The sequence below is a fragment of the Artemia franciscana genome, chromosome 2, assembly GCF_032884065.1.
Source record: "Artemia franciscana chromosome 2, ASM3288406v1, whole genome shotgun sequence".
Classification (NCBI taxonomy): Eukaryota; Metazoa; Arthropoda; class Branchiopoda; order Anostraca; family Artemiidae; genus Artemia; species Artemia franciscana.
Genome location: NC_088864.1, coordinates 59643756 through 59667864, shown reverse-complemented (window position 1 = coordinate 59667864; position 24109 = coordinate 59643756). Strand labels below are relative to the sequence as shown.

Genomic DNA, 24109 nt, shown 5'->3' with positions numbered 1-24109 from the left:
TTTCAACAAAGCAGTGAACAAAAACAAAATATAAAAACTACACTTTAACTAAAAAAAAAATAAAATAAAAATACTCTGAATATTTTGGCCCCACATCTGTGAGCCTTTCTCAATGGAAAAAAATTACAACCAACAATTTAAGACTTTTTAAGACATCACAAAAAAAAACACAACAACTAAAACACAAAAAAAACTGAAACAATCAAACAAATAAGAACAACTCACATTATAAAACAAAACTCCCAGCACTGATGGTAATAACTTTAGAACAAAACCAAAGCAAATGTTTATGATGAAACCATGGGTTTCTTTCCTCTGCAACAATTGGTGTATAAATGAGAACCTATTAAAAATGAAAATTATATTTAGGCCTACATGAACAAAACAAAAGAAGGTCACCCAACCCCAGATCCAAAAAGACTCTTACAGGTTAATGAAACAAAGTTATGAATTATAAATTGAATGGATTTTTTCATTTGCTAGTTTAGCTGCAGTCTATTGACTTCTCACAGCATGGACCTTGCTTTGACTTTCATTTGCAAGGTTGTCTTTTTTTTTGTGTTTTAGTTGTTGTGGTTTTCTTTTTTTGTTTGTGATGTCTTAAAAAAGTCTTAAATTATTGGTTGTAATTTTTTTTCTGTTGAGAAAGGCTCCCAGACATGGGGCCAAAATATTCAGATTAAGAGGTTTTTTTTTGTTAGAGTGTAGTTTTTATATTTTATTTTTATTCACTGCTTTGTCAAAATTAAACCTGTTTTATCTTTTCTGTAAATGGAAAAGCAGTGTGGTCTTAGAAATTATTTATGTTTTTCAATAGGACAAATATACTGATAGAAATGTAGACCTATGATGTAAAACCAATAAAAGCTAATCAGTCTTAGTCTGTAGAGAAGAAAAAATGAAGTGATTTCAATAGTAATATCACTCAAAATTGATAAGCCAGCTGGTAGCCTAATAGGCTACAAAATAAAATAGACCTAGCATATAATAGGCCTATATTGGTTGAGCTTACATAAATTAAGTAATCTAATAGTAATGCTTTTATTGGGGCATTTCATTGGTAAATTTATAGCAAACCAAATAACTGGCTTTTGTATAAAGTGAATATACTACTTGATGTCATTTTTTATGCTCTTTATGAGTATAATCATTACTTCTGTCTTACATTGATGTTTAAGCACTTTTCTAGCTCTTAAAGATGATAAATTTTGAAAAAATTATGACAGTCCATATAACTAACTTATCAATAAAGTGAACATACCACTTGATGCATTTTTTATGTTTTTTACAAATATAATAATCACTTCTACCATAAATCCAAATTTAAGCACTTTTTAAGCTCTTAAAAATGACAAATTTTTGATTAAAGTATGAGTTACCTGTCATTTCCAACAAAATAATACAGTATTTTCTCTGTGCTGTTTTTTGCAAAATAATACTAGGCTACATTTTGTCAGTGCAACACAGAAAATGCCACAGCATTGGTAAAATTGATTTATCCAAATTAACATTGGAAATCCAGTGCTTGTGGATTATATAACATTAAAAAAAATGGATTTATAATGAAACAGTAAGTTTGAGATCAATGTTTTAAATTTTGAGATAAATGTTTTTATCCTTTCTTATACCCCATATTTAGGTCATTTTTAAGAGCTTAAAAGTGCTCAAATCTGAATTTGAGGTAGAAGTGATTAGGCCTATTATATTCATAAATAACATAAAAAAAGGCATCTAGCAGTATATTCACTTTATACAAAAGCCAGTTATATGGTTTGCTATAATTTTACCGTTCCATTTTGGAGAAAATGCCACCTTGATGTTTTGGATCTTATGATAGCAATTTTTTAAAAACCGATTTCTTCCCTGGACTGACCAATAAGAAAATCTGGCCTATTTAACATAGAGTAACTGCAAAACTATTTAAACAATTTTATATAAACATTACCTCGGAAAGCTCGTGTATACTTGTTGTTTCACTTGACATGAGTAGAGGGAAAATCTTCTTAACAGCTCCACAATTTTTTTAAATATGTCCTACTTGTTTGTATTTCACTGCCAATTATTCTTATTGTCGAAATAACTATACATATTTTTCTTAAATAAATTTCAGATCATATATTTACTTACTGCCAAATTTTAACTTTAGTTTCAACCTTAACTGCAAGATTTTAGTAAATTAAATACTTGTATTTTATTTATTTTTTGGATTCTTGTACTAATTTATTGATTTCATAACTTTAAGGAGGCAAAACTTTTTGATTCAAAATAAATGAGGAGGCAGAAATTTTGAAAATTCACTGTAACATCCTGTGTTCAAGAAAATGAGACCGACGTAAATATTTTTATCTCATTACCTTGTGATTATGATTATTACCTCAAATAAATATGTATTAGCTGCCTATTTCAGCCGTGATGTTGCCTTAGCTATGCCTATTGATTGAGCATAGGCTTAAAAAAGTAGCCTTGTGAAAATTTATTGTTTTCTACTGTTTTATTACCCTTAAGTTTTGTGATTCTTATAAAGAGTAGAGGCTGTAGAGTTTGTGCATCACAATTTAACAAAGATGAAAATGAACTCACCTCTTGGTGCCATTTTTAGGCCTCTGCTCTTTCATAATTTCATAGTTAGCCTACTGTTGGGAGAAATTACATTGTGAGCCTTTAAAAGGGCTCAAAATTTCTGTGAATTTGTTTTCATGATAGTCTAATATTTTACTAGGCTATTTAGACTTAATACATTTATGTATCAGCTAAAAATTGCAAAATTTTTAACAAGCCTGTTCTTTTAGAATCACATTTTGGTGAACTTCCAGGTTAAAAAGGTTTCATCCCTATTTTGAACTATTTTACTTTTGTCATGGAAAGGCAGTATGGTCTTTGAAGTTATCTACATAGGCTTTAGCCTAACTGAATTCAAGCCTCTTTTCTATGTCCTTCCATATTTAATCAATACTTCCAGGGAAAATTGCATCTTGAGCCCTTTAAGGGATCCCAAACATATATTGGTTTTTAGCTAGCCTACACAAAAAAGTTTGGTAAAATTCTAGGCTAGTTAATTGACTTCCTGCTATCTCAGAAAGGGGTTAGGTTAGGAAAATGGAACTTTCAGGGATTAGTCTACAGGCTAAAGTATGTCCTGGGAAGGTATTTTGAAGTGCGTACCTCCACTCCTTCTCCCTCTAGAGGGCCCTGACCTTTGATGACCTTCAAAAATATGTATGTCATAAGAGTGAAATCTTGCAAAATAGATCTTCTGCTTGAATAAAGGGTAAAATTCTAGTTAATTGACTTCTTGCTATTTCTGAAAGGGTTTAGGTTAGGAAAATGAAACTTTCAAGGATGAATCTAGAGACTAAAGTATGTCCAGGGAAGGTATTTTGAAGCAACTACCTCTACTCCTCCCTATAGAGGGCCCTGACCTTTGATGACCTTTAAAAATATGTGTGTTATAAAAGTGAAACCTTGCAGAATAGATCTTCTGCTTAATTGAAGAACAACAAAATTATTTTCAGCTTCATAACTTAGCTCAATTCCATTTTATAAGGTTTTAAAGATATGCAAATATGTTTCCTAAATTTTGAAGAAAAAAAAACATTGATATGGCTCAAAATTTTACTCAAATAACAGGAATTGCATTTTCAGAACTAAAGGCAGAGAAAAAGTAACTAGTAGCTGAAAATTAAGGTAATATGTTGTTTTCTCAAAATTTCAATAGGTATAGACCTGTCATATAGGCAAAGTTCAGGGCCCTCTAGAGGGAGAAGGAGTAGAGGTGTGTAGTTTAAAATACCTTCCTGGGACATACTTTAGCCTGTATACTCATCCCTGAAAGTTTTATTTTTCTAACCTAAACCCTTTCCGAGATAGCAAGAAGTCAATTAACTAAAATTTTACTGAATGAAGTACAACAAAATGGTTTCAGCTTGACAACTTTGCTCAATCCCAATTTATAAGGTTTTAATGATATGCAAATACATTTCATAAATTTTGAAAAACAAAAAACAATGATATGGCTCAGAATTCTACTCAAATAACAGGAATTGCATTTTCAGAACTAAAAGCAGAGAAAAAGCAACTGGTAACTGAAAATTAAGGTAAAATGTTGTTATGTCAAAATTTCAATAGGTATAATAGACCTGTCATGTAAGCAAATTTCAGGGCTCTCCAGAGGGAGAGGGAGTGGAGATGGGTACTTTAAAATACCCTCCCAGGATATACTTTGGCCTGTAGGCCTATCTCCAAAAGTTTCATTTTCCTAACCTAACCCCTTTCTGAGATAGCAAGAAGTCACTCAACTAGAATTTACCAAAAGCCCTTTCTGAGATAGCAAGAAGTCACTCAACTAGAATTTTACCAAGAGTTCTTCACACTAGCAAAGGTTTTGAAGAGTGGTAAAAAACATAGGCTACCATTAGTTTATAAATAAATTATCCAGAAGTAATATACTCTGAAGGTACCTTTTTATAATAAAACAATCCCATATTCATTAAGCAAATCTAATCTAAAATATGTTTGTAGTGTTTATATTTAATGGTCGATTTTTATCTTAAATTACCTTACAATACAATACATGTCCAGCAAGATAAGGTGGTATTGAACATCTAGTAGAAAATCTTGTTGACAGTGTTTCTAGGTTATGCCCATGACCTGATATTCCAATTCTGTATTTGGGCTGTCACAGAGTTACTCTTCAACCCCATAGCAATAAGAGAGATAAAGCTATATTTTTCACTGTAGAAAATGCATTCACTCCAAATCAAGTGCTAATTAGCTCAGAAAAGTCATGATGAGAGGTAACATAACCCCTAGGATATTGAAGGATTTTCCTCATCATGACTTTAATTGTAACCTAGAGCTAACCCAAATGGTTTAATAAACTATGTGCATCATAGCATAGATTACTTTGAAGAAGCCAATAGCCTATTAAATTGCTGATTTTACTCTGGGTTAGGCTAAGCCTCATATTTGTCTTAAACTTTCAGAAGTTTAAGTCAAAAGATCATAAGAAATGTTTAGAAATTATGCACTAAGATTCCCCACATGATGAAAACACTCTAATAACAAAAAAGTACAATAACAGAGCCTACTCTTAACAGCTGTACAGTCCCTAGGCTAACCTCAAGCAAATACTTTAATTAATAGGTACTCATCATAAATATGGGCAGTAGGTTTTTAATTTCAAATGTAATTTACACATACAGCAATCAAATTCAATAAAAAAATTCACATACTGATCAATAGTCTGTCTAGTGCAGGTAACAATCTTTTGTTTCACTGTTGTCAGCCAGGAGTGCAGTGTATGGTTGGGGCTGATTATCAATTGCTTCTCATGTTTTTTAGTTAGAATTAAATGACATTCTTTTACATGTAAACTTGAAAACTGAGCTTTTTCAACAATCTACTCTTTTTCAACACAATTTTGGTAAATTTTTTGAACAAATAAATATTGAGATACTGAAGGAATACACCAGCTATTAGGATCAGGATTTTATCCTGAATCCAAATATATCATCCATTTACAATCCATATGAAATTTATTAACTCATGGTGAATTTCATTTTTAATGCAGGTGAATGTTATATTTGGATTCAGGGTGCAATTCTGATTCTAAAGGTTTGTCTATTTCTTAGCTATCTGAATATACAGTTAATACAAAAAAATGCTTATAATTGTACCCCTAACTAACTGGCCTGGTTTAGACCTAGGCACAAAGCTGCACAAGATAACATTATGATAATACAATTCTTTCTTTATACTAGGCTATAGGCCTATTTACAGAAAATTGATGTTCACAAGATTTTTATTATTGGTTGTATATATATTAATTCATGTTTTCTATTCTCCTTAATCAACAACATGTTTAACTAATATTTTTCATTGTTGCAACAATAATATTATTTCTGTTAACTAGGAAAAGCATAAGTTAGAATGGAAAGATCTATGACAATCTATTTAATAGAAAATTTTCTACATTATAAAGTCAGAATTTCATGATTATAGTGTGCTCTTGTGAAGTTTTATGTATAATATAGATGTTTTCTTCCCCTATTTGGGGAAAGGAGTCAACAATAGTTACAGTGTCAGCCATTATATTTAGAAAGAGTGTGGAATACAGAATATAATGGCCATCCCCAGGAGGAATCTTGGTACATATTACAAAACAAAGCTAATCTAGATGTAGACCTGTTCAAAAAAAAAAAAAACAAAAGGTGTCACAAGCTGAGAAGTAGTAGAGATAAGAATTAAAAAAAAAAAATTCAATTATTATTTGGGCTGTACACTTTGATTATTCATGTAGTCTGGGCCTTGAACAAAACCTTCATCAGGAAGTAAAATGGTGTTTCTGCTTAATTCAAAAAATTACAAGATTTGGGTAAAGGTACCAATGCTTTGATAGTTTTGTAAAAAAAAAAAAAAAAAAAAAAAAAAAAAAAAAAAAAAAAAAAAAAAAAAAAAAAAAAAAAAAAAAAAAAAAAAAAACACTTTCTGCTTGGGAAGGCTCAATTTAACAAAATCAAACTGATTAGACGTTTTATCAGAAAAGGGTACAAAACTCCAACTTTCTTAAATGAGAGTGTTTTCACCAACAAATTCAACAGACCAAAATGTTACCTGTTTTTACCTTAAGTCAGAATCCAATTCAAGACATGTCAAAATACTTGAGGAATACTTGTTGGTGGATCCTCGTCCATTTGACATACCTTTTCTTTTTACTTTATTTCTTTGTTTCTCTTCAACTTTTTTGATGTGTAAATGTATAAAAAACTATTCTGAAAGTGGAAGCAAAAAACCAAAAAAAAATGCCTCAGGCATAGGGACAAAATTGGATAATCATATGGAGTGTAATCATGTGACCTAGGCCTCTATAATATAATGTGTGATATAATAGCATGACATAGGTCTCTCTATTTATGCTATCTGGAATGGCCTACTTCTTCTCTGCTTTAACAGTCCAGAAAAGATTTCTTTGTTGTTCACAGTGAAAGTGTTGTCAGTATTTGGCCATTTCAAAGATAATCTAACATTATAATCCACTTTAAATCATTTTAGTTTTGAATATTCTTTGTCTGGAAAGTTCTGAAGTTTTGAAATATGCATGTTCTACTTAAGATTATTAGAAGTTTGTGACATCAAGGAGTTTAACATGTTTCATTAGCATTTTGGGTGAGATTGGGTCTAAGAAAACAGGAGTGGATTTCAGGAATTTTAAGAAGTCTATCATCATTATATTTGACCTAGTAGAATTACTTTCATTTTTAAATAATTAGCTTCCAAAACAGGGTAGAATTTTGATGGGGTCATTTTTGATAGTTTTATTAAATAATTTAAGGATCAACAGGTCATCTACACATTAACATCTTTGAGGGAATCTTATCAATTTCATTAGTCAACACAACATATAAGCATGGTCCCAAAAAGTTTCTTTGACAAATTCCATGCAAATTAGGGAGGGGTTCAGAGAGAATATTTTGTATTTACAGTTTGGGATCTATTTGAAAGAAAACATATATAAAATTTACTGAGAGAGTCTACTTCAAATTTATTCAATGACTAACGAATTAGGGTGTTGTGATCAACCGAGTCAAATGCTAAAAAATATGAACTTAGTATGAGGCCAAGCAGCAACTCCTCAAATGATGGAAAAATCTGGCATCTACCTCCACATCAGTAAAACTAACATTTAAAAATACAACCTTTTTCAATGTTTTTTTTTTCATGTGAATTATTATTGCAAATAATAATCATCAAAATCTCTTATTGTTGAAAAAGTACCTGTAAATTTGACAACTATGTTTTTGTTGAAGGATCCTTGAATTTGGCACCATTTGTTTTAATGTTCAGTAAAGTTTTGACAGATTCACCTATATTTTGACAGGGCCTGTTGCTGTCTGTCAAAGGTTTTGACAAGGTTACTACAACATATTCTCAAAAGAAATGAATCTCATAATACAAGCCATTGTCTACATTTGAATTCAGCTGAAGGAACATTTTTAGTTGGTCTGGTATTCCAATAAATATGACAAGAATTTTGACACTTGGAACATAGTTTTGTCAATATAATATTAACATTTTAACTTAATTATATTGCAAAAAAGTCAATGTGGCTACATTTTATAAAAGATCAATTGTATCTTGATGTACTGGTGCTGATCCTGGCTTTTTTGCAAAAAAGTACAGTTTGAACATTACATAGCTAAAAAAATGTTGGGAGCTCATTTTGTGTTGAAGATAGGAAACTGATTGAACTGAATATTCTTATCTGGGTGTATGGGATATAGAATCCATGTTTCACATCGTCAAAATATAACAACAGCTTCAAGAGATGGTGTTCAAAATCACAGCTAAGCACAGCTATCCTATTTTGAAGAAAAATTTCAACAGTGGTTTCAAATTTACATTGTCAAATCATTGGTGCCTTTACCCTAAAGAAAAAAGTTCAGTTTGAATGTTCAAATTAGATGGTCAAAAACACAATGGTGGCATCTAACTTACAAGTTCATTAAATGCTGCCCTCTTAAATTGATCTACCTGTTATACTGGTACTTACTGCCAAAAAAAGTGCCTATTTGTGTCTCTTTGAACCTGTGGCAGCTCTAATACAAATCCCCCAATAAAATATAATGGTTCAGGCTTTATAAATGAAACTGCACTAATTTGAATCAGAGACAAGGGATCTCAAGACCAGACGCCCTAAAAAAAAGGATTTGGCTCTTGTATATATATGCTAAGTTTGTGGGAAAGTTAATTTGTCTTGTTTCAGACATGCATTACAAGTGTTTATTTCAGCTTGCTAATACATTTACCTATTCAAATAGTAAAGTACCTGTTATACAGTAAGCACTGCACCCATCAGGAAATATTTATAAAGAATTTGTGATTGTTGGGTAATTAGGTTCAGGTTAGAATGTTAGCAAAATCTTTATATAGTACATCTTTTAAATATTGGTACAAATTTGTCTAACCTTAGGAGGAGCAATGGAATTGTTCCTTTGCTCTTTTTTTTAAGGTGCCTTTATTAACAGAAGAATAAGTCAGTTTTGCATAATCTTCCATACACTAGTCTAGTATTTAAACTTGGAATGCAATCCCAGTTAAGGGCTCCTTTTGGGAGACATTTTAAATTTCTTGAAAAGGCTATCAAGAAAGTAATTAATGCTGTATTATCTTTTTTTTTTCTTTTAATTATCTTTATTTTAGGTCTAGAGTTGTGTCTTAAAGAATACAGTTTTAGGAGTTATATCAGGCACATACATCAAACAAATTGAAGGAGGGGGGTGGCAATGATAAATAAAATTGATTGTTTGAATAAGGAATGCCCAGAAATACCTAAACAAAGTGGTGTAATTTTGTCAAAATCCTGGGGGAAGGGCAAAGTTGGAGCCAATTTTCAAAATCAAGTGAAAATGACAGTGAAAACTGAAAAATGACCTGTTTCTCTGGATAGTTGAATTGTGTAGGCTTATCTTAGTTTTGACAAGATTTTGTTTAGAAACTGAATTTCAGCTGGGGGGGGGGGCAAACCTGGGTCTGGAGGGGACAGTTGTCCCCCTTCCCCATAACAAATTATGCCCCTACCTAAAGAACAATATGATTTAGAAAACAATATGAGAGTGAAACAAACAATACAAATTAGACAAATTGTGTTAAAACAATTATACAGTATTAAAAAAAGAAACAAGCAAATGAAATATTTGGGATCTACATTATTAAACAGCTTTAAACTGCAGCCTTCATCCAAATTAGGGTACTTATCAGCACCCCACTCCAAATTATTTGTATATAGTATCTCAGGTATTGCCTTTGACTTAATCCTCTCATTTATGCTTGTTTGTTGTTCTAAATTGTATTCAAAATGCTAATTTATGATCCAGTCCACATGCTCTTTTACTAAACCTCAAAATGTTTTCCATTACCTGTACCCAGTATTAGTGGACTATACTTAAGAAATTCAACAAATGCACCCTCCCTATCCAAATTATAGATCCATTAATGAACTAAATCCAGCAACGTGACTGAGTTTAGTTCAAAGTTTGAAATAAATTTGAGTATAACATAACATCTTTGGTTTCTTTGGTAAACCAGAAGAAAATAGCTTTACAATTCTTATGATTTTAGATATGCAAGAGCAAGGACTCCAGGTAGAACTCCTGGTGCCAGGTTTAATAGTGATGAGGCATTGTTACGCCAGCCAGTTGAAATCTACTGCAGGATAAGGCCCATAGATGAAGGTAAGTGAGTAGCCTATACTGAAGGGAACATTAGACAGGGAGGAATTCTTCCCCTATTATTAGTGCAGACACTTTATTGTGATGTAAATTTAAGAAGAAGTATTAGCCTTGAAATGTACTTTCTCATATTTAAGACCTGTGCCACACCACCATATGGAGAAGAATCATGTGATTAAAAATTCTGAGTTGTAGCGCTTTTTTATAGACCAAACTTGATTAGAGTGCAACCTGATGCCCCTTCAATGTCCAAGGGCCCCTACACCAGTATATAGTGACGGATTTTAAGTTTTAAAATACCCTTTTTAGGCAACATGGCCAATGTGAGGAGCAAGACCCATAGTAATATAGGGAATGATACTTAATGACAAAATGGTAAACATAAAGGGGAAATTTTTTCCTTCTCACTTAATTGGACTATCTGTCTTGGCTTTTTCTACAATTAGCCATGACTTGACTTGTCCACAACTATTCCATTTTCAGTTCAAAAATCTAAAACATTAACTATAAATTCCACAAAAGGAGACATGTTGTAAATTTTTGAAATCAGAGTAATGCAATGACATTTTACCTTGATGATCTGACAGCTCAAGTGGGACTTGTGTCTGCTTGCTCTTGGTTTAATCTATTTGATTGGAGGGCTCAAAGTGGAGGACATGACATCAAAGTGGGCCTGTGTCCATGAACCCCCCCCACTTTCTTACCCCAAGCTATATACTAACATATAGCTTATAGAATTTACTAACATAACTCATAGAATTTGGCATTCATATTGCTGGCAAAAAAACAGGCAACTTTTTCTGTCATGCATAATGCAGCAACAGCAGTCACTTTTCCACGAGCAACATTGAACTTTTTTCAGCTTGAACAGTCCTTTAGTTTATTAAATAAAAAAAAAACAACAATTTTTTTAGCTGAAAGTAAGGAGCGACATTAAAACTTAAAACGAACAGAAATTACTCCGTATATGAAATGAGTTGTCCCCTCCGCAATCCCTCGCTCTTTACGCTAAAGCTTTAAATTATTTTAAAAAGTGGAATTGTGGCAGAGTCAAAAATTCAATTTTTTAGAGTTTTGGTTACTATTGAGCCGGGTCGCTCCTTACTACAGTTCGTTACCACGAACTGTTTGATTGGTCTATACACCGAAAGCACAACCGTGCTGCTAGTTTTCACAGCAACATAAAACTCTGCTTCTTTAAAGAGGGTGGGACGAAGCAAGGCAGGGGTAATGATAGTGCCAACAACAGAGAGGCGGCATATTCCTAATCTGCTAAAAGGAATGCCAAACAAATCAACATTTATGTAAAGTTGTAAGAGTTGGAGTCCCTCAGCCAACAGGAAGTGTTCCTGCACGTACACAATGTCAAATCTATCAGCAAGCTTTACTGGAAGTGGTAACTTAGATAGTACTCGTAATTTATGTTCCAAATCAATATCGTCACCAGAGATAATCATTGCTTAGGGCCTTTTTGGCTTCTGGACAACCAAAATTGTAGCATGGGTACTCTCCAAAGCCACAGAGGGCACACTTCAGCCGGTTTGCTCCTTGCTTACAGTTCGTTATCACGAACAGTTTGACACAGTTTTGCCCTAGCTTTCTGCTGTTAATTTTTTTCTCTTTTTTGATGTTAATTTGGTTTGTTCATTCATTAGTTGTGTTTGCTGTTTTCTTTTTATTTTTCTTTACTCCTTTGCTTGCTCTCTTTGTAATTTTAAATATAAGCAATAAAATTCATTTATTCTTTCATTTTTGGCAGAATCTATAATGCTTATTGTTAATAAGCATTTTGACAAAAGATATATGTAAAGAGTTGCGGCCATCCATCTTCAAAGCTTTATTTCTTAATGGACGGTCACTTGTTAAATGTTTGAATGCTTTATTGTCTTTTAAGTAAATTAACTAAAAAAAGAAAAGAAAAACAATTCCGTGTTGGCATATACACAGAAGCTAATATGGATATGGCTGCTATCTTGCTTTGGAAGGGGGATGACGTGAGCAGAAGTCACAGTCTTGCAAAGGCTCGGAATTGAAAGTAGACCAGAAGAATTATGACAGAAGACTGGCTTGTTCAGCCTACAGTACCACAGGACACCATTTGATACTGGGATCTGGGGCACTTCCAAAGCAGAGTAGCTGACATGGTAAGGGTGGATTTTGTGCATTGAAGGAAATTAGGCTCTACTTTGATGTTGTTGCAAAGACGTGAAAACTTGGCAAAGGCCTTAGGACAAGCTTCAGTCTTTGCCAGTGTATCTTGGACCCTAATCCCGTCAGTCTGAAGGAATAGGAGGGATATCCTTTGACAGGTTCAAAATTGGTGTTGACCTAGATTGGACCAGGTAGTCATAGAAGACGCAGTGGGATGTATCAGTACCATCCAGCAGGGTATAATAGCCCTCAAAGACACCAGGCGAGCAATATATCTAGTAACACCCCGCGATTAAATCTAATTGTCCTGTATATATGTGAATAGATATGATTATGAATTATTACTTGAATATTAATTCTATGTTACCTGGCCACATCTATAGGTTCTTCAACCTTAGTCGCTAGAAGATGGGATTTAAGATAAATTTAAGATATACTTTTGACGGTGGCTAGAGCTCCATAGCAATTATCCACTGCTCTTTATGGAAATATTTTGGAGTTTGGTGGCCGTATTGTTGCCGATATTGGTAAATCATACAAACACTGCCGTCAGACACTTTCAAGAAAATATTCAAGAAAATTGAATATGTCAAATTTCTACAGACCCGTCACCATTCTTCCCCCTCTCGGAGGTAGTTACTACTTTAGCCTACTCCTATCTCCACTAGCTACAGTTAAACATTCCTTTACTATTACTGAAACCATCTTTAGACCTCTAATTGACTCAGGACTCTACAATTTTGGCTCTTGGATCACTAGTGAAAATTGGTCCCCTGTGTACCAAACAAATGATGTCGACTTCAAGGCTGTGTCCCTCGAAAATTTATTGAGGAGTAATTATGAACCCATTTTCCGGTAAAAAAAAAATTAAAATATGCTCTACCGATAAACCTTACATTACTGCGACTTTTAAAAAACTAATAAGGAAAAAAAAAATCAATTTGTTCAAGCAAGGACATATCACACAGGCTAATGATCTAAGAAAGTTCCTGAAGAGAAAATTGAGAAAGGCAACTTCTGGATATTACAATAGTAAGGTTAAGGATTTGTATTCTAACAAACCCAAACAACGGTACAAGAAAATTAAAGAGATTTGCGGAAAAAACCCTGTTGAAGTTAATTTTCATCTCCCTGAGCCCCCTTACAAGATAGTCAACGATTTGAACCTGCATCTTGCGTCCATAGTACAAAGTCTCCCCCCTTTCACTGGCTCAGTTCAAACTATTCCTCCTTCCACCTCTTTCCCCCAAATTTCTCCCTCTGATGTTATAAATAAAATCCAAAAGCTCAAAAAAACAAGTACTTGCCCATTAGACATCCCAATTGACTTGATTAAAGCATTTTCAGATACGATTGCTGGACCTTTGTCTGATATTTTTGACCAAATTACAAAATCTGGTAAATTCCCAAGTTGCTGGAAACTAGGTTTTATAACACCCATCCCAAAGAAATCGTCCAGTCTGACTATAACCAACATGCGTCCTATTACACTCACTCCAGTTTTTTCTAAGCTTTACGAAGGGTTCCTTTGTGACTGGCTTAAAATTAAAATTATACCACGCTTTGACATCCGACAGTTTGGTAATTTAAGAAAAACCTCCACCACCCATTACCTTGTACACTTGATTCACACGATCCTAAGTGAACTAGAGAAACCAAATGTTTGATTAAACCTGGTTTTAGTCGATTTCCAAAAAACGTTAGACTTAGTTGACCATACTATCCTAATTCGTTTACTACATGATAACTTTGAATTTGACCCACTCTTAGTAAATATTGTTATATCGTTCCTTTCAGACAGATCACAAGTTGTAAAATACAAAAATACCTTCTCTATCCCCCTCCCTAGGTACTGTGGAATACCTCAAGGAACCTTATTGGGACCACTATTATTTCCTGTCATGATTAACGAAATTGGCAAGGAATTCCCCCAAAGATGGAAATATGTTGATGACTTGTCGATTCTTGAGGTATGTCATAGGAATATTAAAAGTGACCCCGTTGAAATCCTAACCCAATGTTCGGATGAATCCAAGAATCTAAATATGACAGAAAATCCCACTAAATCACAGATAATGACAATCAACTTCTTGAAATCTACTCCTGCTTTTTGCGATCCGATCCCAAGCAAAATATTAGTGAAACATGTTAAGCTTCTTGGTGTCACAATTTCTAACGATCTTAAGTGGGACATACATGTTTCCAACATTGTTAAACAAGCCAACGTTTCACTATCCATTTTTAAGCTACTAAACAAATTTAATTGTCCTAAGATACATTCCCTCCGTGTTTACTTATACTTTATCAGGCCGTTATTGGAATATGTATGTCCGGTCTGGCATTTGCAACTTTCAAATGAACTTAGTGACAAAATCGAGTCGGTCCAAAAGCGTTCGCTCAGGATCATTCACAAAGAAGGCAAAATTCCATACTCCTTCCTCCTTAAAGCTGCGCGCATTACCACCTTAAAAGAAAAGAGGGAAAAAATTTGCCTGCGTTTTGCTAAATCAGTCATTTCCAATCCCCGTACTGAGGACTTACTCCCTGATTTTCACAATCCTATTAGACTCCGACTCCCCCGGTCAGCCTCCTTAGCAATCCCAACTTACTCTCCGATCCATGCTGTTACAGAAAGGTTTCGCAAAAGTTTTATACCCTTTATTCTGGAACACCTTAATAGTAATTCGTGATTATGTAATTGCCAAATTCCCCTTTTCCTCTATATCCGTCTTTACTCTTTTTTTATTTACTGCAATGTTCTTGTAATTTAATTGTTAAGTTTACTGATTTGCCCTTTATCTTTGATGATTTTGCTTTTTTAATTCCTTTTAATTTTAAGTGTTTGACTTAATGTACTGTTTTGAATTTTTTTTTTTTTTTTAGCTTTTACTTGACATATAAAGCGAATTCGGCTCTATAGAGTTTGTGATAGTCTTTTGCAAATAAATATTATCTTATCTACTCAATAGTCTCTGCCCGTAAAGAGAGAACAGTGTTGATAGAATCAAGTTTGACCTTGGGATATGCCTTCATAGCCTTGTCAGGACCTTTTTTGAAAAGAGCTTTTCAATTCTGGGTAGCAAGGATACTCAGAAGACTATTTCAATCTAATCTATAGTATTGTCGAATGAACTACTCATGTTTGATTGGGGTGGAATGCTAAGATACATTAGGGTCCATTCATGTATCATAGTTAACAAGCTGCTCAAGTCCATAAGACAGAGACAGGTCATGCAAGTCAGTTTCCCTGGACAGTTATTTTGTTTTGAAGCCATGTTTTATGGTGGATATTGAAATTACCGTTTAAAATGGTGACTGATTTGAGGAGATTTACTCATGAAACCAACAGAGGCTTCAAAGTAGCTGACTATCTTAGAATTTGGGGGAATCTAAATTTTAATAATAAGGACAAACTTATTTGGGAGTTTAACCTTGACCCAGGGTGTCTCTTTAATCAAGACGAAAGTAAAACAGTTCAAAATAGTTTTATATCTATTCACTGTCAATAAAATATGTATCATCCCTATTTTGAACTGTTTTACTTTCGTCATGAAAAGGCAGTGTGGTCTTCGAAGTTATCTACTCTTTAACCAAATAAAGATAATTATCAAACGTTACCCTGATACTTCCTACATTACAGTTACCATGAACTAATCTGTGTTTGTAGTCTAGGAATAAGCAAAAAGTTGTTCACCATTAATCTGTCCAATCCAAGGCGCATTTACTTTTGACTTCGGAATTAGGTAGAAAGACTCTTCGGCCAAGTGGTTAGCCCAGCAAAGCAAGAAGGTACTCCAAGGATAAGTTCACTCCATGGATGGGGAATGAAGCCAAAGCACCTTATACCCATTGTTAACAATAGACTAATAAGTAATAGGTTTGACAGAATTGGTTCAATGTTTTGCATAATATATTTAGGATAGGTTAGCATTATGGAACTGTTATAGAATATTAAGTACTTTTTAGATTTGACTTTTTGATCATTTCAATATTTTGCTGTTTCTTTTTCAGCTGAAGAAAGATGTATTAGAGTCCAAGATGATAAAACGTTGGAAATTATCCCTCCTGGTGGTAGCCTAGCTGTGCGATCGCAAACGCAAAATGCAAAGGCTATGCAGTATACATTTACGAAAGTGTTTGATGAAACTGTAAGTTTGTTTTCTTTTTTTTGTCGCTTTTTTTGTAACTTGCTCCCTTCCTCCCCGTAATTTTTTTTACAGATGTCTCTGTTTTCTAAAGCAATTGTCTATTTGGTGTTAGTTAGGGTTCTGACCTGTTAAACTACAATTCCCTGCTATTCCCTCCTTTTTGTTCGTAGACTGAAGCGGGTTAGTTAAGATTTTCTTTTTTCTTTAACTTGCTGTACATAATGAGTCTTAGGTGTTTTTGTGTTACTTTTGGAGGATTGCAAGGTTTTCAACCTTCCTCTTGAACTATGCCCCTTTGAACCTAGTAAATCGTTTTGCTTCCCCATTAGAATTGTTAAAACAATGAATGCTAAAACATTTAAATAAGTGCGTGTCTTGGAATTTGCTTGTACAGAAATCCTTTCCCCTCCGCAATCCCTTGCTCTTTAGGCTAAAGTTTTTAATTGTTTTAAAAAGCAGAATTGTGGCAAAGAGTCAAACTTTAGCGTAAAGAGCAAGGGATTGCGGAGGGGACAACCCATTCACATACGGAGTAATTTCTGTTCGTTTTAAGTTTTAATGTCGCTCCTTACTTTCAGTTAAAAAACTAGTTTTTTTATGTAATTCTTGAACGTTTTTGAATTAATGCATGTTTGATTTGAAAAAATCAAATGTGCATTAATTCAAAAACGTTCAGGAATGAGCCCTCTTGCGACATTCTAGGACCACTTGGTCGATACGATGACCCCTGGGAAAAAAACAAAAGCAAAAAAACAAACAAACAAATAAACACGCACCCGTGATTTGTCTTCTGGCAAAAAATACGAAATTCCACATTTTTGTAGATAGGAGCTTGAAACTTCTACAACAGGGTTCTCTGGTACGCTGAATCTGATGGTGTGATTTTTGTTAAGATTCTATGACTTTTAGGAGTTGTTTCCCCCTATTTTTTAAAATAAGGCAAATTTTCTCAGGCTCGTAACTTTTGATGGGTAAGACTAAACTTGATTAAACTTATATATTTAAAATCAGCATTAAAATGCGATTCTTTTGATGTAGCTATTGATATCAAAACCCCATTTTTTAGAGTTTTGGTTGCTATTGAGCCGAGTCGCTCCTTACTACAGTTCGTTACCACGAACTATTTGATTTGTATTTGGAGCCAAGCAAATGGATCTATAGTGCTTTATTTATAATAGTTGTCACATTTATGAAAAAAAATATAATGTTCAATAATGCACATTTTTAGTCAAATACGATATTCTGAAAGTTGAAATAAATAGAAGACATTCTTTTCAAAATCCAGTTTTTTTTGCGCGGTTTTAAGTTGTTTTATTGCCTTGCTCAAAGGAAGAGTTTTATTTGAAACAAGACAAATGGTATTTTACAAAACTTTAAACATTTACACATTTCACAAATAAAACTACTACATTCAAAATCTAATATTAATTCTTTGAATGGTGAGAATGCCTATGCTGCAACCTACTGAATAATGTGACGTTACTTGGAGAAGAATTTTTTCGGATAGTTTATATTCAAGGAATGTCAATTAGCCAATTCTTGCTTAAAGATTCAATAAAAGAGGTTCCGAAATAGCGTATTCTATAGTCAGGGATGCCGATTCAGAGGGGGGAGGGCAATTGCTCTCCTAGATTCCCTCAGGTTTTTTAAATACACCTTCATTTGTATTTTCAGGGAAAAAAAGAAGTTGTCTTCCCCCTCCCCCCTTTAAATTTTGAAAAATATATTTTATCAGTTTTTATTGAACATCTCCTTGCCCTCTCCCCTCCCCATTTTTGCATATTGTTGTGAATTTATGCTTCTGCTTTTAAATTAGCCTTATATGTGTGACCTTAAATTAGTATGTCAATGATAATATTTTAGCCAATTTTGATGTTATGTTAATTTGAAAAAATGAAAATAAAAAACCGTTAATTTTAAGAACTTGCCAATATTTTCTTTTTGACACTTTTGGATCAGCTTACGTTTTGGAAATAATGTCTTCATATTGTCTTTATTCCTAAAAAGATTTAAATCTGTTTAGGAATTTTTAAAAGAAAATGGAAGTGATTTCTTTTTTTATTCATGCAGTACGACAAATGCATTAAACTTCTGAAACTTCAAAATATCTCCTTTTCCCTACTTCATTTAATTTGGATTTGAAAAATATATATGAGGATTATGCCAAGGCTGTTAACTTCTTATGAAGGCTGTCGTAAGTTTGCAGTAGGCGAACTGAGACTGAAATTATCTGTGGCTATGGTTAGTGTCAAAGAGAATGGATAACTTATAAGAATGTACACTAGTACAAACTAGTGCTAGTTTTGATAAAAATAAACACCAATCCCATATACCCTTGGGTATTGTTTGGCATTTTTTAGTTTATTAATTAGGCAAAATTAGTGCAGGAATAAATGTGTGATCTCAGTTTCTGAAAAAAAACACGTAGTTAAAAAAAAATCCCAAGAGATGCTTAACGCCAGATGGTGTTTGTGGGTTTTTTTCTGCAATACTGGTGCCAGTTTCTACTCTTTTAGGATAACTTTATTCTTTTGTTTCCGCCATTGAATCGTTTGTAACTTTGAAAATTATTGTCATTTTCAAGTTTGTTATTTGCAGGCAGATCAAAAAGAAGTATTTGATCAGACTGCCAAAAGTCTTGTATCTGAGTTGCTGAAGGGCCGAAACGGTTTACTCTTTGCATATGGCAATACTGGAAGTGGAAAAACACACACAATGACTGGTGATAATAGAGATGGAGGACTCTTGCCTCGATCTCTTGATGTTCTTTTTAATTCAATATCGCTGTATTTAGTAAGTTGTTTTTGTGTCTTATTGATTAGCAAAAAAAAGATAACATTTCAAAACCTGGAGCCTTTCCTTTTGTTTGTCTATGGCGAACTTGCTGCTGATCTATTTTGACAATCTAATAATCTAGCCCCGTAGTCCTTTCTAGCCCTGTAAAAGTCAGTCGCTACATTGTAGGTAAGATACATAAATAGTAGCCCTGTAAAAGTAGCCCTGTCATAAGTATCCCTGTAAAAGTCAGTCGCTACATTGTAGGTAAGATAAATAAGTAGTAGCCCTGTAAAAGTACCCCTGTAATAAGTAGCCCTGTAAAAGTCAGTCGCTACATTGTAGGTAAAATAGGTAAGTAGTAGCCCTGTAAAAATCAGTCGCTACATTGTAGGTAAGATAGATAAGTAGTAGCCCTGTAAAAGTCAGTTGCTACATTGTAGGTAAGATAGATAGTAGTAGCCCTGTAATATGTAGCCCTATAAAAGTCAGTCGCTACATTGTAGGTAAGATAGATAAGTAGAAGCCCTGTAATAAGTAGCCGTGTAAAAGTCAGTCGCTACATTGTAGGTAAGATACGAAATTTACTTCAAAAATTTACATCTTTATTATGTGTATAATTGTGTCTACGTTTATGCTTGTAATTAAAAGCTAAAAATAAAGAACACGGCATTAGACTTTACAGTACTTATCGGCGGTGCTGATCTCTGTTTTTTAGCCCTTCAGCCAGGAAGTGCAATGGGGGACGGGGGGGTAAGCCGTTCTGTGCTTCCGCCCACCCTTTCTGTTTACCTTCTCCATATTTGTTCAAGGACCCAGTCAGAGCTAGATTGACCCTGGCTGAGCTTACAAAGCTGTGCCACTAATTCCGTTCCATACCAAATAACCAGCGATGCCAAGACTTGAACCCCCGTACTCACGGACAAAAGATTCCAAGTCTAGCGCGCCAATAGCTCGGCTAGGCTTTTTATGTCTATCATGAGCCCCAGTGGGTTGAATTTGCTTTTCGGAGTCTATAGTAAGGATAAACTCAAGAAGAAAGAAAGAAAACGGCTAAAGCTAAAAACTTGCCAATAAATAAAAAGACAGTGAAAAAATTCAACAACATAAAATGATTTAAAACAAAAATCCACATAAAACAAGCTAAAGAATACATTCACTCATAATAACAGCTAACAAACTAGAAGTTGAATATATTGAATGTATCGAACCAGATGTTGAATACATTAGGCCAAGGCATCATGTGATAAAGTTGGTAAAAAAAAAAGCATAATTTTTCAAAAATATTATAAATTAGTAAAATTTATAGAAAGTTCAAAGAAGTGTCCTGGTGTCGCTAGTTATTTGGTTTAGAACGGGGGCCAGTGACGTGATTCTGTCAACTCAACCAGAGTCGATCCAGCTCTGAATGGGTACCTGGAGAAATTTGGGAAGGTAAACAGGAAGGGTGCGCAAAAGCACGGGATGACTGACCCCCAGCCCCCATTGCACTTCCTGGCTGAAGGCCCATGATTCGGAAATCAGCACTGCGGGCAGGGATTTTATAATCTAATGCTGTATGTTTTACCTTATCTTATTAATGAAGTAAAAAACAAAACAAAAATTAAAAGGGAGGAAAACGAATGGAATGGTACAAATAGTAAAAAGAGGAAACTATCGTTTTGTTTTATTGCTGAAAATGATGATTGCCGAGTCCTTTAAGAATGACTTGTCCCAGAAAACAGGGAGGCAGATTCTTTGGATTTCACTTAATTAATTCAGAAAAATTTACGTTGCGTAGATTTTTTTTTGCATTGCCTAAAAAGGTAAATATAATATATATACAAATCATAAAATATAATACGATTTTTGATTACTTGTTTTGATTTTGGCTCGCTTTAAAACTGATCTGTTCATCTACAGTAGTATCTGATAATTTTTATGTTCATTGTTACTATTCATTTTAATTTTCTCATCGTTCTGGGTTTCATTTATTCAATGACCTCAATTTCTCTTCGATTTGAGCTTGAATGACTTTAATTCTGCTTGTTTAGATTTTGACATGGCTCTTTCCTTTCTTATGAATACTTTTGTAGAAACGTTTTTGGATCAATTCTTGTTCATTTATTTTTAGTGTTTTTATTTTATTTTAGAAATATTGTTGAAGTTTTTTCAGTTAGGAATATTTGAAGTTTTGTTTAAGTTTTATGTACAATTATTAAGTTTTATGGAATATGTCATTTTTTAAATTATTTTCTTAAGAATCAAAATGTGGGATTTACCTGGAATTTTTGCCTAGCGGCCCTTTTTTTAAACCCATTTTACTGAGGTTAACAGGCAGTGGGTGTGTGCCCTGGAGTAGTTTTGACTTCTTTCTTTAACCCTTTTTTTCCTCCCAAAACTAAATATTTAATCCTTTGACCCATGAAACCATACCTGAAAGTTTTTAGCCAATTCCACACCCAACATTAATGAAGTCCCCTTTTTTCATAATAAGATGTATATATGTAGAAAATGTAGAATTTTAAATATTTACGACCCTTGTCTTTGACGCTCTCAGGGTCTTGCCATGCTCGAAGATGTATTTATTGTAGCCAATTAGGAAAAAAAGGCCGGGGAGGGGGCTGGTTGCCCACCAGTCACTTTTCACTTTTAAGAGGGGGATTAAAACTTTCATGATCATCAGTTTCGTGTAAGCACTATATTGTTTTCTAAACACTTAATTTGATTTCATTTATTTTACTTAAACCTCTTCCCTGCAATTCTCTTTATTCATTTTTTATCAATAAATACAAATCCAGTTTATCCTAGGCTATATTTTAATTTATAAATTTTAGAATGAAATTATACAGCTTGAATAATAAATTTGATAAATTTTATTTTATAAAATAAATTCTACTATTTTTTTGTAAATGAAATTTTATAAAACAAGTTATTATATGAAACATAATAAATAAAATTTTATTCCAAATTTTAGATAAAATTGTAAATTACTATAAAATTATTTAATTTATGAAATACTTTTAACTTGTAGGCCACTCCGAAAACATTCAAGTCCGACAAAATGAACAGCTTTGATGTGCTATCGCCTGTTGATGCTATGGCTGAAACTTCCAAAGACCGAATGGAGAAAGCTCAGCTTCAACCAAGAACTCCCAGCAGAAAGTAAGTAACTCTGAACAATTAAATGCTCCCCAACAGCTTTCAGCCTTTCGGGCCCTTTCAAATTGAATATTCTTCAAGGAAAATCAGTTTTTATTGTTGTTATTGTTCTATTATCGTAATTTAAAATAATAATTATCAAACTTTTACTCTTGCCCCTTGCAAATGCTGCTTTCCCCTGCGTGCTCTGTGATAGGGCTTTCTAATAAAATAAATGTGTCCGACTGTAATTCCATTATGGAAATAATCGAATAATTGTATTTATTATAGAAGTTTTACTAAATTAAACAGTAATAATTATTAGTAAGTAATTCAAATATACCTCCTGTTTTATTAGGCTATGTGGCGTTTCTGCTTTATTTAGATAGTGAAGATGGCTTGGTGATATTTAATTGTTAAATTGTGATGAATTTTATGAATTTTAAGCACGCAGGGCAAAACGGCATTTGCAAGTTGTGATAAATTGTCAAAAATTTTTGTTTTTAGTTACCTGGGGCCAGAGCCGTTCCTAGGGTTGATGGCACCCGGGAAAAACTAATTAAAGTGCTCCCTTCCCGACTCAAATATAAGCAAAAAAGCCGAATCAAAGGGTGAAATTTGATCAAAGTGGGCAACTCTCCCCCATTCGTGGTACCCCCTTCCCGGCTGTGGCCTTGGGGGTAGCTGACCCGGTTGCCCCCTCTCTTTGAACGCCTCTGCCTGGGGCCAAACAATTTGATAAATCAATTGCGAAATTAATTATAAATTGCGAAAATTTATGTCGTTTAGTTATATGGGACCAAACATAAAGTAAGTTGTCCCTGATTTCTACATAAAAGAGTCATAAAAAGACGATTAAAAGGAAATCATAACTTTATGGAAGGGGTAGAGCGTAAACCCTTGAATAGATTTGGGTGGAGGAGAAGCATGCACAGCTCTGTTTGCCTCAGGTGACTTAGTGCTGCAATTTGTTGTTAGTAGTAGAATGAATAATAATTTGTAGAAATGAATAAAACAAACAATGAAATAAATAAAAATACAATAAAAAACAATAGAATAGGTTAAACATTATGAATGAAAGAAAAGGTTCTGCCGTAAAACCAATTAAGAAATGGTGCTTGATCCATGCAGAAAAATATTAGTAATTTTCTATTTCGAGTTTAGTTCTGCCCTGGTGGGCTGAATCTGCTTCCCCAAGTTGAGTTGTGAACCATAAGACAGTGGAGTTGCCTGTATAATTAATACGATGTAAAAATCAAAGCAGAAAATCTAAAGTGAATCAAAAAATTAAAATGAATAAAAAAAAGTTAAAGTCAATCATATCAAATTATAATTTTTTTGAGGATTAAGCATGGACTAAGGACGAGCGAGGGATTAAGAATGGGGCAGCCCTTTACTTGCACGTAATAATTTCCCTTTTGAAAATCTCCTCCCGCAGCAGACCCTGTAACAAGTGTATAACATTTGCTTTCTAATGAGATTTTCAAAATGAAATGTAGCTCTTGTAGTCTATCCTGGAAGTAGTTGAATAATTATAGTTATTACGAATATACTGTCAAAAATCAATACCATTTTCTCAGAAGCAGAAGAAATAAAAATAATCTTTGGAAATTTTGCAAGTCGACAAAGTTACCATGGAAGTGCTGTTGTCTTCAGCGCTTAAACAACTATTAGAGTATTTATAATATA

At 33.6% G+C, this 24109-nt stretch overlaps 2 protein-coding genes across 4 annotated transcripts in view; one reads left to right on the top strand and one right to left on the bottom strand.

Moving 5' to 3' along the window:
• The window catches only part of LOC136043862 (gamma-tubulin complex component 2-like), a 92791-nt gene extending 79960 nt beyond the window's left edge, over positions 1–12831 (bottom strand). For 2 of the 3 annotated variants that reach the window (XM_065728813.1, XM_065728814.1), the window contains exon 1: positions 1946–2096. In XM_065728813.1, coding sequence (XP_065584885.1) covers positions 1946–1984 — 39 coding nt within the window. In that variant the 5' untranslated portion in view covers positions 1985–2096. Of the gene's footprint in view, positions 1–1945; positions 2097–12814 lie in introns of those variants that run through there. The other variant, XM_065728815.1, reaches the window with a different exon arrangement.
• LOC136043861 (kinesin-like protein KIF23) overlaps positions 2243–24109 on the top strand; it is a 77603-nt gene continuing 55736 nt past the window's right edge. The window contains exons 1-5 of the mRNA XM_065728811.1: positions 2243–2332; positions 10117–10229; positions 16389–16525; positions 19124–19318; positions 22314–22444. Of these exons, the coding sequence (XP_065584883.1) occupies positions 2322–2332; positions 10117–10229; positions 16389–16525; positions 19124–19318; positions 22314–22444 (587 nt within the window). The 5' untranslated portion in view covers positions 2243–2321. The remainder of the gene's footprint in view (positions 2333–10116; positions 10230–16388; positions 16526–19123; positions 19319–22313; positions 22445–24109) is intronic.